Source organism: Coregonus clupeaformis, chromosome 29 (assembly GCF_020615455.1).
Source record: "Coregonus clupeaformis isolate EN_2021a chromosome 29, ASM2061545v1, whole genome shotgun sequence".
Taxonomy (NCBI): Eukaryota; Metazoa; Chordata; class Actinopteri; order Salmoniformes; family Salmonidae; genus Coregonus; species Coregonus clupeaformis.
In genome coordinates, this window is record NC_059220.1 from 8,409,973 (window position 1) to 8,428,144 (window position 18,172).

Consider the following 18,172-nt stretch of genomic DNA (forward strand, 5'->3'; position numbering starts at 1 on the left):
CAAAATGCTATTGATTTATTTACCATAGAAGCGCCTCCAACAGCATGGAGTCTGGCGCATGCGCGATATATGCCGGATTGTTGCAGACGGGGCGTCGGTAGCTGTGGGGGGCGGCCGGTTACTAACCACTGCACCGCGTTGGAGCTCTGGCAACAGCCACAACCGAGGACTGGAGCATAGCGATACTGCCAGCGAGATAACAACAGAGAAAGATAGCTGTCTGAATACAGTGAGTAGTAATGCCTTTAAGCCTATAGCTAAAACACTGCATTTGCCATTGCAAGTAAGACATTTTATAGGTGCATTTTGCATTTCAGGAGAAAATCAAGGGTCTCTTGAGGATATTACAGTGACAGTCCTCTGTCTGTGTGTGTGTGTCTATTCCGAGAGGCCTGCATAGGGGGTCCGGGCAGCCGCTTGGATAGCCTAGCAACTAACATTGCAGGGTTTTGTTTCTTTGCACCAAATGCAAATTGGACAAATGTATTGTTCTCTGGGTATGCAATAAATAAATAAATTCCGCGTTTAAAACCCAGGTAAATAAATACATTTTGTGAACAATGCATAAGAGTGAGGTAGCGCACCGTTCAAAGGCCTATAATAGAAAAGGGTTTAGAGACGAGAATAAAATCGACTCCTCCTCGCACGATAGAGTATGTTGTGTTTATGGTTGCTACAACGTAACCAGGCTTCTTTTTCTCTTCTTTTTTTATTTTATTTTATTTTACAATACAATAATAAAGATTGTTGTATTATAAACGCTGGTGTAAATTACCTTCTACATACAGCCATCTATAAAACCGTTTACTGCAGGTGGACTGCTTTCCGTTATAGGCTATTACCCAATTGTGCAGCCCCGTGGGATTTGACAGATAGTGCTATTCAATGCACGCTCCTGGGAGGCCTGGTGCACGTATTGTATATCGCTATGCAATCATTTATGATGAGGCTGAAAGCAACGGCACAAATGGGGAAAGAGGACCCTCTCCTCTGCTGGCACAGACTGAACATTCATACATTATTAGCCTTTACTTTGAATGTCATAGAAATATGCACCATATAGGCTAACCTTTATTCAAGCAACTCGATGCATTGGCTACTGCTTTTTCTTTTCGTTTCTAAAAAGGTGGTGATAGCCTAGGGGCTATTTCTTTATCAGGTCATAGTCAAATACCTCTGCAGATTGCCACATATCCTGGGTCAAAACAATATTTCTGGTTGGTTATCAGTGCCAGATCTCTGACGTGCTAATATGTGAGATTGCTGTTTCTGTATTTCAGATTTTGCTAGAAATGTAGCCTAGTAAATACATTGTATTCCTAAAACAGCAGAAAGGCAGATTTACACTCAAACTAAGCTGAGGGCCAGATGTGTCCTGCCTGTCTGTGCTGCTTCTTTCAAGCATCAGGAAATTCTGTCTAATCTGAGAGGATTATTGTGACAACAGAAGATTGAAAGTTAAAAATAAAAGACTCCTTCAACATCAAACTAGCCCAGAAAGTGTAGTCTGATACTTTCAACAGTAGGCATAAGTTATATTTATATTCCTGTATTGTAGTGATAAAATCTTGCAGACAAATACCTGTAGGCAGGCTTTGATGATGTTCTGTGACCCTGTGAGGAACCCTCATCTTCTCGTCTGTAACAAAGTATTTATTCCTTGAATGGTGAACAATAGTAATTTCTTGTATTTTTAACCACAAAATTCATTTTATGTTTTGCAGCATTGCAAAACAGCTATGAAGTTTGCTTAATTGCTGCCCAGTTGAACATCTTTACCATGTTTTCTTCTTCTTTAGGTGTAGAGGATGGCAGTGAATGTGCACGCCACGTCTGTGTCCTGTGACACCTTGAGCCGACATGACATGCTGGCCTGGCTCAACGATTCCTTGCACCTCACCTACACTAAGATAGAACAGCTCTGCTCTGGTATGTTTTTCTCCAGTCCTCCTGACGTCAATGATACCTTTTTTTTAGTTCGTTCCTTATATATTAACCGACTCAGGCAACATAGCCATTGTTCCCTCATCTCATTTCCCAAATTAATGTAATGAACGGGTCCTTTCCCCATCCCATTGGGAAAATCTGGTTCAAATGACGTCATTACACTGGTTATAATTTGGTTAAGATGACATCATTTCAACCAGTTTTGCCTGTCGGGATGGACCTCAACAAACCCTTTCAAATGATGAGTAATACGATGACGTTTCCATTGTGTTGTCTTATAGCAGTCCTTTTCTTCCTACGTCTCAGGGGCAGCGTACTGTCAGTTCATGGACATGCTGTTTCCAGGCTGTGTCCTGCTAAAGAAGGTTAAGTTCCAGGCAAAGCTGGAGCATGAGTTCATACACAACTTCAAGGTTCTCCAGGCTGCCTTCAAGAGGATGGGCGTTGACAAAGTCAGGCTATTATCTATTTATCATCTTCTGTAAAGCATTAGAAATAATGTATATACTGAAAAAAGTAGTGTCCGGAACAAATCGTACCGATTTGCACTTGTTTCATTTTTATTTTTATTTTATTTTTTTATTTCACCTTTATTTAACCAGGTAAGCCAGTTGAGAACAGGTTCTCATTTACAACTGCGACCTGGCCAAGATAAAGCAAAGTAGTGCAATAAAAACAACACAGAGTTACATATGGGGTAAAAAACATAAAGTCAGAAATACAACAGAAAATATATATACAGTGTGTGCAAATGTAGCAAGTTATGGAGGTAAGGCAATAAATAGGCTATAGTGCAGAATAATTGCAATAGTATTAACACTGGAATGCTAGATGTGCAAGAGATTATGTGCAAATAGAGATACTGGGGTGCAAAAGAGCAAAATAAATAACAATATAGGGATGAGGTAGTTGGGTGGGCTAATTTCAGATGGGCTGTGTACAGGTGCAGTGATCGGTAAGGTGCTCCGACAACTGATGCTTAAAGTTATTGAGGGAGATAAGAGTCTCCAGCTTCAGAGATTTTTGCAATTCGTTCCAGTCATTGGCAGCAGAGAACTGGAAGGAATGGCGGCCAAAGGAGGTGTTGGCTTTGGGAATGACCAGTGAGATATACCTGCTGGAGCGCAGACTACGGGTGGGTGCTGCTATGGTGACCAATGAGCTAAGATAAGGCGGGGATTTGCCTAGCAGTGATTTATAGATGGCCTGGAGCCAGTGGGTTTGACGACGAACATGTAGTGAGGACCAGCCAACAAGAGCGTACAGGTCACAGTGGTGGGTAGTGTATGGGGCTTTGGAGACAAAACGGATGGCACTGTGATAGACTACATCCAATTTGCTGAGTAGAGTGTTGGAGGCTATTTTGTAAATTACATCGCCGAAGTCAAGGATCGGTAGGATAGTCAGTTTTACGAGGGCATGTTTGGCAGCATGAGTGAAGGAGGCTTTATTGCGAAATAGGGAAGCCGATTCTAGATTTAACTTTGGATTGGAGATTCTTTATGTGAGTCTGGAAGTTGAGTTTACAGTCTAACCAGACACCTAGGTATTTGTAGTTGTCCACATACTCTAGGTCAGACCCGTCGAGAGTGGTGATTCTAGTCGGGTGGGCGGGTGCCAGCAGCGTTCGATTGAAAAGCATGCATTTAGTTTTACTAGTGTTTAAGAGCAGTTGGAGGCTACTGAAGGATTGTTGTATGGCATTGAAGCTCGTTTGGAGGTTTGTTAACACAGTGTCCAATGAAGGGCCAGATGTATACAAAATGGTGTCGTCTGCGTAGAGGTGGATCTGAGAGTCACCAGCAGCAAGAGCGACATCATTGATATACACGGAGAAAAGTGTCGGCCCAAGAATTGAACCCTGTTGCACCCCCATAGAGACTGCCATAGGTCCAGACAACAGGCCCTCCGATTTGACACACTGAACTCTATCTGAGAAGTAGTTGGTGAACCAGGCGAGGCAGTCATTTGAGAAACCAAGGCTATTTAGTCTGCCAATAAGAATGCGGTGGTTGACAGAGTCGAAAGCCTTGGCCAGGTCGATGAAGACGGCTGCACAGTACTGTCTATTATCAATCGCGGTTATAATATCGTTTAGGACCTTGAGCGTGGCTGAAGTGCACCCGTGACCAGCTCGGAAACCGGATTGCATAGCGGAGAAGGTACGGTGGTATTCGAAATGGTCGATGATCTGTTTGTTAACTTGGCTTTCGAATACTTTCGAAAGGCAGGGCAGGATGGATATAGGTCTGTAGCAGTTTGGATCTAGAGTGTCACCCCCTTTGAAGAGGGGGATGACCGCGGCAGCTTTCCAATCTCTGGGGATCTCAGACGTTATGAAAGAAAGGTTGAACAGACTAGTAATAGGGGTAGCGACAATTTCGTGGCTAGTTTTAGAAAGAAAGGGTCCAGATTGTCTAGCCCAGCTGATTTGTAGGGGTCCAGATTTTGTAGCGCTTTCAAAACATCAGCTGTCTGAATTTGTGTGAAGGAGAAGCGGGGGGGGGCATGGGCAAGTTGCAGCAGAGGGTGCAGAGTTGGTGGCCGGGTTAGTGGTAGCCAGATGGAAAGCATGGCCAGCTGTAGCAAAATGCTTGTTGAAATTCTCGATTATTGTAGATTTATCGGTGGTGATAGTGTTTCCTAGCCTCAGTGCAGTGGGCAGCTGGGAGGAAGTGCTCTTATTCTCCATGGACTTTACAGTGTCCCAAAACTTTTTGGAGTTAGTGCTACAGGATGCAAATTTCTGTTTGAAAAAGTTAGCCTTTGCTTTCCTGACTGCTTGTGTATATTGGTTCCTAACTTCCCTGAAAAGTTGCATATCGCGGGGGCTATTTGATGCTAATGCTGTACGCCACAGGATGTTTTTGTGCTGGTCAAGGGCAGTCAAGTCTGAGGAGAACCAGGGGCTATATCGGTTCTTAGTTCTGTATTTTTTGAATGGGGCATGTTTATTTAAGATTGAGAGGAAATTACTTTTAAGGAACAACCAGGCATCCTCTACTGACGGAATGAGATCTATATCCATCCAGGATACCTGGGCCAGGTCAATTAGGAAGGCCTCCTCGCTAAAGTGTTTTAGGGAGCGTTTGACAGTGATGAGGGGTGGTCGTTTGACCGCGGACCCGTTACGGACGCAGGCAATAAGGCAGTGATCGCTGAGATCCTGGTTGAAGACAGCTGAGGTGTATTTAGAGGGTATGTTAGTCAGGATGATTCAATTGTGACTGCAGCCATGTTAGGGCTTGCGGCTAGATTTTTCAATGGAAAGATTGTCATCTCTCGAAGAGCTTTCAAACATGGATTCTTATTCCTACAGATAATTCCAGTGGAGAAGCTGGTAAAAGGAAAGTTCCAGGATAACTTTGAGTTTGTGCAGTGGTTCAAGAAGTTCTTCGACGCCAACTATGATGGGAAGGAGTACGACCCGCTACAGGCCAGACAGGGACAAGATGTGAACCCCGCCCCCAATCCAGGTGATCACTTTTCCCACAGACCAAAGAGAACTCATGGCCCTCCAGGTAACCCAACGGAATGGTTCTATCTCTTCTGAATGGGATTGTCTCGCTGATTGAGCTTTGGATGGCTCAAAACACTCACAGCGCTCTGCAAGTGTTTGTGTGTGTATGTGTGTCTGTGTGTGTGTGTGTGTGTGTGTGTGTGTGTGTGTGTGCACTGCACGATCCACGGCATTTTAGAAACAGTCAAGGAAAGGTAGCTCTGCGAGTGACTGTCGGGATTCTTGTGATCTCCACAGTACCTTTAGCAGACTTGATGAACACAAATACATTATTTTCTAATCTTTAAATACATGTTGTTGTAGTGATCCTTCATTGAGTGAATTGATAATTGTGTCACCCCTTTGGGACTCTTCGTACTAACATAAATGTTTTAAGCCTTGATTAGACCTGCTATGTGTAAAAGCAGCTTTTTTGTTCATTGTCTTTTGGCATTAAGGTTGAAAATCAGTCAGCATCAGTTCTCAAAATCAATAGTGTGTGTTACACCACAGACAAAACATTATGGTATGGTTTCAACATGGGTTCTCATTGAAATGCTGTAGTTGTATCCATAGCTTTGATTGCATGGGATGACAAACAATTAGTATTTGTTTGCTATGTTTACTAGTATTTACTACTATTTTGACTACATTTAGTTTACTACTATTTGTTTGATAGTATTTTGTTTACATTTACTATGAGTATGGCTGGGATTCAATCCAAGGCGCGTTATAGAGCAGTGCACTAGACATCCGACAATGCACCTTTTAAAGGCATTTTCCCCCTCCAACGTTTTCCGAGATCACGTTCACTGTAAATTACCTTTAAAAGCTTGCTCTATAACGCGCCTTGGATTGAATCACGGCCTAAATGTTATTACAGTAAACATTTACTGCAACACTAAGGGCCCAATTCAATCTGTATCGCAGAAGATCCACGGTATAGCGCGATTGAAAGTAAAGGTCATTTTCCGATTGAGCCGACATACACAGCGTTTACCGTGAATGCAGTCGCTGTGAACGCGGGAACATTGCCTTTAACTTTAGATCGCACTATACAACGGATCTGCGACACGGATTGAATCTAGCCCTAACACTATCTGATTATTCCAGGCCCCCAGAGGCACTCGCCCACAGTGCCCAAGATCCTACCCACGCCTCAGAGGGTGCTGAACACCACCGTGCATGTGAGGAAGGCCCCGGCCCTGGCGCGGAACGGGGGCACCGACGCGGAACTCATGGAGCTAAATCAACAGGTAGAGTCCCAGGGAGGGTAAGGAGGTTTTTACATAGGAGAGGTAAACTCATGGGCCATACGACTGTAGTATTGACAGTATTCAATACAATGAACGTATATTAGTTATCAGGTTTTTTTTACTGTAGCGTGGAGTCATGCTTAGCCCTGAGGCATGACCGTAGCCTACCCCCATGTCTCAGGGCTAAGTCATGGTCTGGTCTTTGGAATGTGTGAGTGTAAGTTCAAAACTAGAGTTTGTATCCTAATTTCTTACTCAGTTGCCACGTAGACAATAAAGAAGATATTTGGGGCATATTAGGAAACTAAATGTAAGTATAGTTTAAGTATAGTAAGTATGTTACTAACATAACACTACTCAGTGAGTACTACATTGACATTTTCATTCCCTGTGTGTTTGAGACGACCTTTTCTTCTCTTCCCCTGTGTAGTTGATGGAGCTGAAGTTAACAGTGGACGGACTAGAGAAGGAGAGAGATTTCTACTTCAGTAAGCTGAGAGACATTGAGCTGATCTGTCAGGAACACGAGAGTGACACCAACCCTCATCTCTCCAGGATCATGGACATTCTCTACGCCACAGAGGTACCTGTCACAACCACATAAATTCACTGTATATTCAATGTGTTCATATACTTTGGTCAACACTGAAACTAAGGGCTTTTATTCAATCTCTATCGCTAAAACTTTACAGATTGCACGATAGAAATGTCAAGGTAATTTCCAATTGAGCCGACGTAAGCAGCGTTTACCGTGAATGCCGCCTCCGCTAACGCGGGAACATTGCCTTTAAATTTCAATCACGCTGTAACGCTGAACTTCCATGGTACGGATTGAACAGAGCCCTAAGTAAAGAATAGCCATCTTTTTTTAAACTAGAGATAGCAATTGAAATTAGCTATCCTTAATTGGCTCTACCCCTCTCTCATGTATAAAATATTAACTCATATTATTATTAAGTATACAAAGGTTGTGGGTTATCATCAACATTCACTGTAAATTTGATATCTGTATTTCAGGACGGCTTTGCTGCTCCAGATGATGACGAGATTGATGGACAGGCCCACTTGGACCAGGATGAATACTGAGCCTCTTATACCTTCTGTCCACATCCCCCTCTCCCTCCTGTAAACCCTTCTGTCCATCCATCTCCCCCTCTCCCCCCTCTCCCTCCTCTAAACCCTTCTGTCCATCCATATCTCCCTCTCCTCTAAACCCTTCCGCCCACCCATATCCCCCCTCTCCCCCCTCTCCCCCCTCTCCCCCCTCTCCCTCCTCTAAACCCTTCCACCCACCCATATCCCCCTCTCCCCCCTCTCCCTCCTCTAAACCCTTCTGTCCATCCATATCCCCCCTCTCCCCCCTCTCCCCCTCTCCCTCCTGTAAACCCTTCTGCCCATCCATATCCCCCTCTCCCCCCTCTCCCCCCTCTAAACCCTTCTGCCCATCCATATCCCCCCTCTCCCTCCTCTAAACCCTTCTGCCCATCCATATCCCCCCTCTCCCCCTCTCCCTCCTCTAAACCCTTCCACCCACCCATCTCCCCCTCTCCCCCCTCTCCCTCCTCTAAACCCTTCTGCCCATCCATATCCCCCTCTCCCCCCTCTCCCCCTCTCCCTCCTCTAAACCCTTCTGCCCATCCATATCCCCCCTCTCCCCCCTCTTCCTCCTCTAAACCCTTCTGCCCATCCATATCCCCCTCTCCCCCCTCTCCCCCCTCTTCCTCCTCTAAACCCTTCTGTCCATCCATATCTCCCTCTCCCCCCTCTAAACCCTTCTGTCCATCCATCTCCCCCTCTCCCCCCTCTCCCTCCTCTAAACCCTTCTGTCCATCCATCTCCCCCTCTCCCCCCTCTCCCCCCTCTTCCTCCTCTAAACCCTTCTGTCCATCCATCTCCCCCTCTCCCTCCTCTAAACCCTTCTGCCCATCCATATCCCCCTCTCCCCCTCTCCCCCCTCTCCCCCCTCTTCCTCCTCTAAACCCTTCTGTCCATCCATCTCCCCCCTCTCCCCCCTCTTCCTCCCTCTAAACCCTTCTGTCCATCCATCTCCCCCTCTCCCCCCTCTCCCTCCTGTAAACCCTTCTGTCCATCCATATCCCCCCTCTCCCTCCTCTAAACCCTTCTGCCCATCCATATCCCCCCTCTCCCCCTCTCCCCCCTCTCCCTCCTCTAAACCCTTCCACCCACCCATCTCCCCCTCTCCCCCCTCTCCCTCCTCTAAACCCTTCTGCCCATCCATATCCCCCCTCTCCCCCCTCTCCCCCTCTCCCTCCTCTAAACCCTTCTGCCCATCCATATCCCCCTCTCCCCCCTCCCCCTCTCCCTCCTCTAAACCCTTCTGCCCATCCATATCCCCCTCTCCCCCCTCCCCCTCTCCCTCCTCTAAACCCTTCTATAATTATAAATAATTGGTCATTTAGCAGACGCTCTTATCCAGAGCGACTTACAGGAGCAATTAGGGTTAAGTGCCTTGCTCAAGGGCACATCGACAGATTTTTCACCTAGTCGGCTCGGGGATTAGAAAACCCTTCTGTCCATCCATCTCCCCCTCTCCCCCCTCTCCCCCCTCTTCCTCCTCTAAACCCTTCTGTCCATCCATCTCCCCCTCTCCCCCCTCTCCCTCCTGTAAACCCTTCTGTCCATCCATATCCCCCTCTCCCTCCTCTAAACCCTTCTGCCCATCCATATCCCCCTCTCCCCCCTCTCCCTCCTCTAAACCCTTCCACCCACCCATCTCCCCCTCTCCCCCCTCTCCCTCCTCTAAACCCTTCTGCCCATCCATATCCCCCTCTCCCCCCTCTTCCTCCTCTAAACCCTTCTGCCCATCCATATCCCCCCTCTCCCCCCTCTCCCCCCTCTTCCTCCTCTAAACCCTTCTGTCCATCCATATCTCCCTCTCCCCCCTCTAAACCCTTCTGTCCATCCATCTCCCCCTCTCCCCCCTCTCCCTCCTCTAAACCCTTCTGCCCATCCATATCCCCCTCTCCCCCCTCTTCCTCCTCTAAACCCTTCTGTCCATCCATCTCCCCCTCTCCTCTAAACCCTTCTGCCCATCCATATCCCCCCTCTCCCTCCTCTAAACCCTTCTGCCCATCCATATCCCCCTCTCCCCCCTCTAAACCCTTCTGTCCATCCATATCTCCCTCTCCCTCCTCTAAATCATTCTGCCCATCCATATCCCCCTCTCCCTCCTGTAAACCCTTCTGTCCATCCATATTCACTCTCTCTCTCTCTCTCTCTCTCTCTCTCTGCATCTCTCTCCCTCTCTTTTGTCCCTCTCTTGTTCCTGTTCTATCTCTTTTCCTCTCTTCCTCTCTCTTCATATGCATATATGTGTGTCTCCTCCCTTCCCCCCGGCTATGTACTGTACATACACCACTACATCTCAGTGTCTGTCATAAGCTACCCCTCCCTCCCTGCCCAATGACACAGTAGCAGCAACAATAACAGAACATATCCCAGTCGTTCCAGCATGGTACATAGTATAACACAGAGTAATGAGCCAAACCAAGGGGATATTAATGGGGGTGTTCGGCCTGCACAATTCATTCACAGTTGTAAATATGACAAAAAAGGAACGATTTTGAAATAAGGTAGTTGTCAGAATGCATTTGTTTGTTTGTCTTTTGGTTTGACTCGCGCTTTTTCTCAACCTCATTTTGGTTCTATTCCAGAGTATAGAAAGCACCTTGTGCATGTTACTGTATTACAGGTTACCACGGTTACCACAAGAGTCCTACAGTAGACTCTAATTATACTTAATTTGTCTTTACTTTCTTATTTTTTGATTTTAATTTTGATTTTAACTACTATCGGTACAATAATTGGTGAAAACTTTATGTAAATTAAACAATACTGTAACGTATGCTCATGGTAGTGAAAAGGCTTAGAAAGCGTTTTATTTCAGTTGATGTAGTAATATCAAGGGAAAATGCATTAAAGAAAGTGGTCCGGAAATAATCATTTGGTCATAGGATATGACCTATGCTCTTTGACTGTACTCATTATGGATTAGCTGTATCTGAACATGAGAACGTCATAAATTAACAGGGAATGGGCGATATATTCATAAGCTATTTTATGTGGAGATTTTCTATTCAGTCAGAAGTGTCTGGGTAGATGCCATGGTATTTATTATGCTTAATGAGTTTAATATTAATTTGGTATTAACAATACTTGAGGTACTATGTAAGCTGACTATGGCAGCACATTGTTTTTAAATGTAACTGTAAAAATGTGTTATTTAAAAGAGCCTGAAAACAATTATTTACTTTGATTTGATCATATCACATTTCTGCTGCTAATTTTGCTGTGTTTATACTTTTGGTTTGCTATAATATATTGCTCAGCAGTAATGAGTCATCTTACAAATTTCAAGTTGAGTTTAGAGAACGGTGAAGTCAGGAGGTTGCGTCCCAAATCAAGTTCAAGTTCAAGTTTTAGTACAGTGAAATTTTAACTTGTGCTCTCTACCCAACAGTGCAGTAATCAATGTCAACATAGAATAACTAATAATAAAATAAAATAATTATACAGTTTATATACAGCACCAGTCAAACGTTTGGAAACACCTACTCATTCAAGGGTTTTTCTTTATTTTTACTATTTTCTACATTGTAGAATAATAGTGAAGACATCAAAACTATGAAATAACACATTGGGAATCATGTAGTAACCAAAAAAGTGTTAAACAAATCAAAATATATTTTATATTTTATATTCTTCAAATTAGCCACCCTTTGCCTTGATGACAGCATTGCACACTCTTAGCTTCATGAGGAATGCTTTTCCAACAGTCTTGAAGGAGTTCCCACATATGCTGAGCACTTGTTGGCTGCTTTTCCTTCACTCTGCGGTCCAACTCATTCCAAACCATCTCAACTGGGTTGAGGTCGGGTGATTGTGGAGGCCAGGTCATCTGATGCAGAACTCCATCACTCTCCTTGTTGGTCAAATAGCCCTTACACAGCCTGGAGGTGTGTTTTGGGTCATTGTCCTGTTGAAAAACTAATAATAGTCCCACTAAGCGCAAACCAGATGGGATGGCGTATCGCTGCAGAATGCTGTGGTAGACATGCTGGTTAAGTGTACCTTGAATTCTAAATAAATCACAGACAGTGTCACCAGCAAAGCACCCCCACACCATAACACCTCCTCCTCCATGCTTCACGGCTGGAACCACACATGCGGAGATCATCCTTTCACCTACTCTGCATCTCACAAAGACATGGCGGTTGGCACCAAAAATCTCAAATTTGGACTCATCAGACCAAAATACAGATTTCCACCGGTCTAATGTCAATTTCTTGAGTTTCTTGGCCCAAGCAGGTCTCTTCTTCTAATTGGTGTCCTTTAGTAGTGGTTTCTTTGCAGCAATTCGACCATGAAGGCCTGATTCACGCAGTCTCCTCTGAACAGTTGATGCTGAGATGTGTCTGTTACTTGAACTCTGTGAAGCATTTATTTAGGCTGCAATCTGAGGTGCAGTTAATTGCCGATTTCTAAGGCTGGTAACTCTAATGAACTTATCCTCTGCAGCAGAGGTAACTCTGGGTCTTCCATTCCTGTTGCGGTCCTCATGAGAGCCAGTTTCATCATAGCGCTTGATGGTTTTTGCGACTGCACTTGAAGAAACTTTCAAAGTTCTTGAAATTCTCCGGATTGACTGACCTTCATGTCTTAAAGTAATGATGGACTGTCGTTTCTCTTTGCTTATTTGAGCTGTTCTTGCCATAATATGGACTTGGTCTTTTACCAAATAGGGCTATCTTCTGTATAGCAACCCTACCTTGTCACAACACAACTGATTGGCTCAAACGGATTAAGAAGGAAAGAAATTCCACAAATTAACTTTTAACAAGGCACACCTGTTAATTGAAATGCATACCAGGTGACTACCTCATGAAGCTGGTTGAGAGAATGCCAAGAGTGTGCAATGCTGTCATCGAGGCAAAGGGTGGCTACTTTGAAGAATATAAAATATAAAATATTTGTTTAACACTTTTTTGGTTACTACATGATTCCATATGTGTTATTTCATCGTTTTGATGTCTTCACTATTATTCTACAATGTAGAAAATAGTAAAAATAAGGCAAAACCCTGGAATGAGTAGGTGTGTCCAAACTTTTGACTGGTACTATATATACAGGGTCAGTGCTAATACCAAATGCACAATGTGCAGGGATACTGGAGTATTTGAGGTAGATATGTATATATAGGCAGGGATTAGGAGAAAGTGACTGGTAGCAGGATAAAGAATAATAATAATGGGTCATAAGTAGTACACTAAATAGGGAATAGGGTGCCATTTGGGACGCATTGAGTTAGTTAGGGGTCTATGACCAGTTCAAAATGATGCTGGTCATCATGAGCATCATAAGGAATAGAAGTCCTTTGCCCTGTACTACTGGCTTTTCAATGCAAACCTACAGCCATCTGCAATGGAATCTGACCTGCATTCTCTCACATGCTTTGACTGTGTACCAGTGTCTGCATAACTCTCATCTCTTTGAGTTTTATTAAGTAAATAAATGATTGTGAAATAAACTGTTATAATAGTGTTGTTGATTTCTGTTTGGCTAAAAGATTGTGGGCACAGAAAACCATGGAAAGAGCCCACTGGCCCCTCTTATCAATGGTAGGGCCCTAATCTCTGTTAACCCAGAAGTACAATCTCGCCTATTTTGGTCAACTGGTCGCCTAATTTGGTCAATTGGTCTACAGGCAGAATCAATTATGCATATAAACCCTGGATTGCTGATGCTATGTATTGGCCAGTGAGAGGCTTTGAAGCCACCGGTCGGTCATATTGGCACTCCCCAGTAGGAGCAGTCCTCCATAGGAATGAATGGAATTCTACAGTATTTCAATTAAATGTTTCAAGGACAGAATTACATGTATTTAAGTATTATTTGGTTGTAGTGGGGACAGTAGCATTAAAACGTTCAAAAAATGATATTTAGTTTCCAAAATATGTTTTGCAATGGTGGGGGAGTGCCAAGATGGAGGCACGGTGGCTTCAAAACAGAGCCCCCGAGTCGAAACGAAGAGGAAGAGGAAGAGAGAGGCCCAAGTCGGCAGAAAATCTGTCTCCCTACAGCAGGTGGCGTATTTCGTTGTTTCGCACACCAAGCAAGGAGTTTTTGTATGGAGGTCAAAGAGAGTGTCGAATTTGGTCTACAAATAAATGAATGGCTTATTTGCTACATGAGGTTTATTTGATCGAATAGAAGTTTCATAACGCTTAAGTTGTTACGAGTGTACTGAAATAAGTAGGACACGTGACATCCCGGCAACTTTGAGAAAAAACACTTTATATCTGAGTTGTCTCCAGATGGCTATGCATGTCCATGTTATGAGGGCTAGTAGCATAGCGTCTCTCACCATTGAATACAGGCAGTTGACGTCAACAACCCTCATCGAATATTCAAAACAGGATTACAATAGTGAGATTTATCCACCAATCCAAAGCAAGGATAAACGGGAGCTAGACAGCCCGTCGTGCTGCTTTGTGGACAACGATTCCCATTGTTAGGGCGGAAAGACATGTATCTTGTCAGTATATCGATACTTTTTTATATAAATCATTGCTCAGATTAGTAGGGCCAAAAAAAGACAGTTCGTTTCCATTCAAGGACTGTAGAGGGAAATATTGTTCCACACAAAGTGTTGCACTGTTGAAAAAAGAATCGCATTGGTCTGCTATTCATTTCGTAGATCAATCAAGCAAAATACACGTAGAGAGAAAATGTCTCTATAATGTCGTATATGAATGTCGAATCAACATTGTACTCAATGCAGACAATTCCTTCTGTTGAAATTTAACACAACACTGACAAGGTCTTATACTTACACAGCCTCGGTGACACATATCCGGGGGATTAGCTCAAATGGTAGAGCGCTCGCTTAGCATGCGAGAGGTAGCGGGATCGATGCCCGCATCCTCCAAGTATTTTTTTGAGAGAGCAGTGAACGTAAAACGCGTTTATTATGAGTTTACTCTCTTACTGTAAATTAAAATAAGTATTATCAACTACATCAATTATCAAAATCAACCTTTAGAACGGAGTGATTTTAAACCTACAAAACGTTTTCTTCAATAGGTCCATTATTTTGTTGGTTGTGGTACATACATTCAAAATAAACAGCAAAATCGAAACAAACTCCTTAATTCAATACATAATTGTCAATTCAAATAATTATGTTTGAAATAAATAAATAAAGCAGAGATTCTTTAAAGTGAATTTGAAGTAGACATGCTCCTGATAGCTACCTACCATAATATGCTGTTGCCAGCCTGTTAGCAACTTATCCAGTAGCCATAACGGATTGAACAGCACTGTGTGTTTGATACTCAAAGCACAACAAATAATACACTCCAATAAAATCATAGTAGGCTGTACATATCTATGTGTAGCAGATCTGGGTTCAAACACTATTTAAAATCTATCAAATACTTGGAGCTACTTTTCTCTAGCCTGCCTAGAATACCAGATGGGTGGGTTTTCAGTTTTGCGACTATTCTATTAGTCCTTGAAGCCAGGCAACCCCAATCAAGATAAAGTATTTTAATTTTGAAAATATTTCAAATAGTATTTGAACCCAGGTCGGATGTGCAAGGCTCAAACTTAACTGCACATGGATATCATATACCTTCACAGACAAGAACAACTCAGACACTCAGTTAGGTTTCAATGGGTTGTACAACGTTTGCTTATCTAGGTACACCAAACAATGCACTCCACTGAAGACAAAATTGTACATGTGTTTTGGGTGAAGGGGTCTGTGTGTTTTGGGTAAAGGACACAACCCTCGCTCTCAGACATCCATTAGCTTCTTGACCATGTATCCAGGCATGCTGTATATGAAGAGGCCCAGGATGAGCACCAGCAGCAGAGCCACCACTAACTTGACCGTGAGCCAGAAGCACCAATTTGTAAGTCGCTCTGGATAAAAGCGTCTGCTAAATGACGTAAATGTAAATGTAAATGTACTGGTTGCAGATGAGGTTTTTGATGGCCTTGAAAGGCATAAGGAACCACGGGAAGGCTGTGTCTGGACGGCTGGGGGGAGAGAAGTAAGGGTTGGTTGGTTAGACTGCAGTAAAGTTAATGATAGTAAAATAGCTTGTGGTACAGTAGGTTAAAATTCATTGGACCTGCCATAAGCATTTATTGTTTCATAATGATGTATTATAATCATCTAATAATGATCATGAATGTTGATACATAATACTGATGCATCATTTCTTACTGAGATATTCTGAAAACAGATTGGATTGGATTCAGATGGATTGTATTAAAATGCATGGGGTGACAAAGAAAACAGGCTCAGATATTGTTCTTCTCAGTTTATTCACAAAAACCAGATTATACATAATATACTACATACTGCACACTGTTAAACAAAAACATATAAATACACATTCATATCAACAGCCACAGAAAAGTCAGTCTCTGCAAACCAAGGCTAATACATGACTTCAAGCAAGAACAAAATCAGAATTTCAAAACAAAACATTTTACTTTGTAGATTGGAGTTTTCTGCAACACCATAATATTAAAATGATTACTACTGTATGTCCTTGAACAGGTATTTGAAAGGCATATATATATATATATATATATATATATATATATATATATATATATATATATATATATATATATATATATTGTAATAAATCATATTTATTGTATTATTTATTTATACTTGGACATTGTTTTGGTACTTTTTCTTTTAACGATACATGGTGTGTGTACGATTGTCTTGTCAAATGGCAAAAACATTACAGGGACTCCATGAGAAGAGGAGATGCTTGTTACTGAAAACAAGTCGTTGAATATAGTATAGAGTTTGGAAGTTGTTGAGTAACTATCCCTTAAAAAAAATTCCACTTCTCAAGCCCCCATTAGCTTCTTGACCATGTATCCAGGCATGCTGTATATGAAGAGGCCCAGGATGAGCACCAGCAGCAGAGCCACCACTAACTTGACCGTGAGCCAGAAGTACTGGTTGCAGATTAGGTTTTTGATGGCCTTGAAAGGCATAAGGAACCACAGGAAAGCTGTGTCTGGACGGCTGGGGGAGAGAGACAGGGTTGGTTGGTTAGACTGCACTAATGCCTTATAAGGCCATCAAACAGAGACACAGAGGATTACCAAATAGGACTATAAGATACAGGTCCGGTTTGCTGTAAATATTAACAAACCCATAAGAATTATAGAGTAAATAAAGGGTATTTTAGTAATTTACGTGTAAAGTATGATCATCCCTCTTCAAATCCAGTACTTAGTCAAAGCAATTTCATAAAATACCCTTTCTTTATTCCATAGTTTGTATGTATTTTAATCAAATGGACCTTTACATCAGGGTGCTTTCTGACAAGGGTGCGTTCCGACTGCATGGTAGAGCTTTGTTTTAGTGCAACCTGTTTTAGTGCAATAAAACATGCTCCTACCCCTTCCCCACTCCAATGCACCTTCCTCATTGAAATACATTGAGTTGGCTGCAACATTTGACACTGTATTTGTTAGCTCAGTGGTAGGTTAATGGTGCTCTTACTTGGGTTTCTCCAGGGGTTCAGGTTCGTTGCGTCCTTCACCTACTGGGTTCTTCTCAGCCTCCTCTGCAGTCATCAGCTGCAGCTCTGCTTCCACTTTCCCCTGCAAAGACACAAACATCACTACCAAAACACTAGGGTTCATACAGTATATAAAGGAGGTCTTGCGTTTCTTTATCTTTTGGCTGATCTTACATTTCCAAACTGACCTCTGTTCAATCTTTAACTCAGCTAGTTTCTTCACAGTGTAATCAAATAGTCACGCTTTTTTAAATCAAAGATACCATTTTGTCAAGTGTATAGTTGAATGTGTTTAATCCAAGACACCATTTTGTAAAGTGTATAGTTGAATGTGTTAAATCCAAGAAACCATTTTGTCAAGTGTATAGTTGAATGTGTTTAATCCAAGACACCATTTTGTCAAGTGTATAGTTGAATGTGTTTAATCCAAGACACCATTTTGGCAAGTGTATAGTTGAATGTGTTTAATCCAGTCCACACTACATACAGTGAGTTCAAACTCGTCGTTCTCATCTCTGGCCAGGAAGGGCCACCAGCCCTTGATCCTCCTCTGTTTGAAGATAGACACCATGGGAATATCCTGTTCGTTCAGCACCATGTTGATGGAGCACTGCTTGGCTGTCTTCGCTCCACGGGGGAAATGGTTCAGGTCCAGCTCAATGGCGCCTAGGAAGAGACAAAAAATATCATACATCTTTTTATTCGATAAGCATTAAGATTTCTCAGCTGTTGCTGTTTCTGATTATGTTGATGTTGTTGTTATGACTGCCACAACAGTACTTTCCATGTCCCAGAATACAAATTCAATATAAAAAAAAGTAGCCCTAGTCTGAAACGTTATATATATTCACAGAAAGACCAACATTTACAGCCCAGAAAATCATTAC

General features: G+C 42.8%; 2 protein-coding genes and 1 non-coding gene across 4 annotated transcripts in view; 2 read left to right on the forward strand and 1 right to left on the reverse strand.

Annotated features, from left to right (window-relative positions):
* Positions 1–116: 116 nt before the first annotated feature.
* Positions 117–7,904, forward strand: LOC121544296 (microtubule-associated protein RP/EB family member 3-like). 2 transcript variants are annotated; one of them, XM_041854210.2, is made up of 7 exons: positions 117–229; positions 1,800–1,929; positions 2,254–2,399; positions 5,267–5,468; positions 6,560–6,702; positions 7,133–7,285; positions 7,720–7,904. In XM_041854210.2, exons 2-7 carry the CDS (start codon positions 1,809–1,811, stop codon positions 7,786–7,788), a joined length of 834 nt encoding a protein of 277 aa, XP_041710144.1. In that variant the 5' UTR covers positions 117–229; positions 1,800–1,808; the 3' UTR covers positions 7,789–7,904. The 2 variants fall into 2 exon arrangements, with proteins under 2 accessions (XP_041710144.1, XP_041710145.1); XM_041854211.2 differs by having other exon boundaries at positions 5,267–5,423; positions 7,720–7,903.
* A 6,673-nt stretch (positions 7,905–14,577) lies between these two features.
* On the forward strand, positions 14,578–14,650 carry trnaa-agc. Its single transcript has one exon. It is a non-coding gene; the product is annotated as a tRNA-Ala (tRNA).
* A 1,769-nt stretch (positions 14,651–16,419) lies between these two features.
* The window catches only part of LOC121544253 (otoferlin-like), a 39,995-nt gene continuing 38,242 nt past the window's right edge, over positions 16,420–18,172 (reverse strand). The window contains exons 39-41 of the mRNA XM_041854167.2: positions 17,773–17,951; positions 17,267–17,367; positions 16,420–16,783 (exon numbers count right to left, since the gene is read on the reverse strand). Of these exons, the coding sequence (XP_041710101.2) occupies positions 16,603–16,783; positions 17,267–17,367; positions 17,773–17,951 (461 nt within the window). The 3' untranslated portion in view covers positions 16,420–16,602. The remainder of the gene's footprint in view (positions 16,784–17,266; positions 17,368–17,772; positions 17,952–18,172) is intronic.

Excerpts from the sequence above, each read along its gene's own strand:
- LOC121544296 (XM_041854210.2), top strand. The coding sequence starts at position 1,809 with ATGGCAGTGAATGTGCACGCCACGTCTGTGTCCTGTGACACCTTGAGC. Across the intron at positions 1,930-2,253 it reads GATAGAACAGCTCTGCTCTG|GGGCAGCGTACTGTCAGTTC; the intron begins GTATGTTTTTCT and ends CCTACGTCTCAG. Across the intron at positions 2,400-5,266 it reads AGAGGATGGGCGTTGACAAA|ATAATTCCAGTGGAGAAGCT; the intron begins GTCAGGCTATTA and ends TTATTCCTACAG.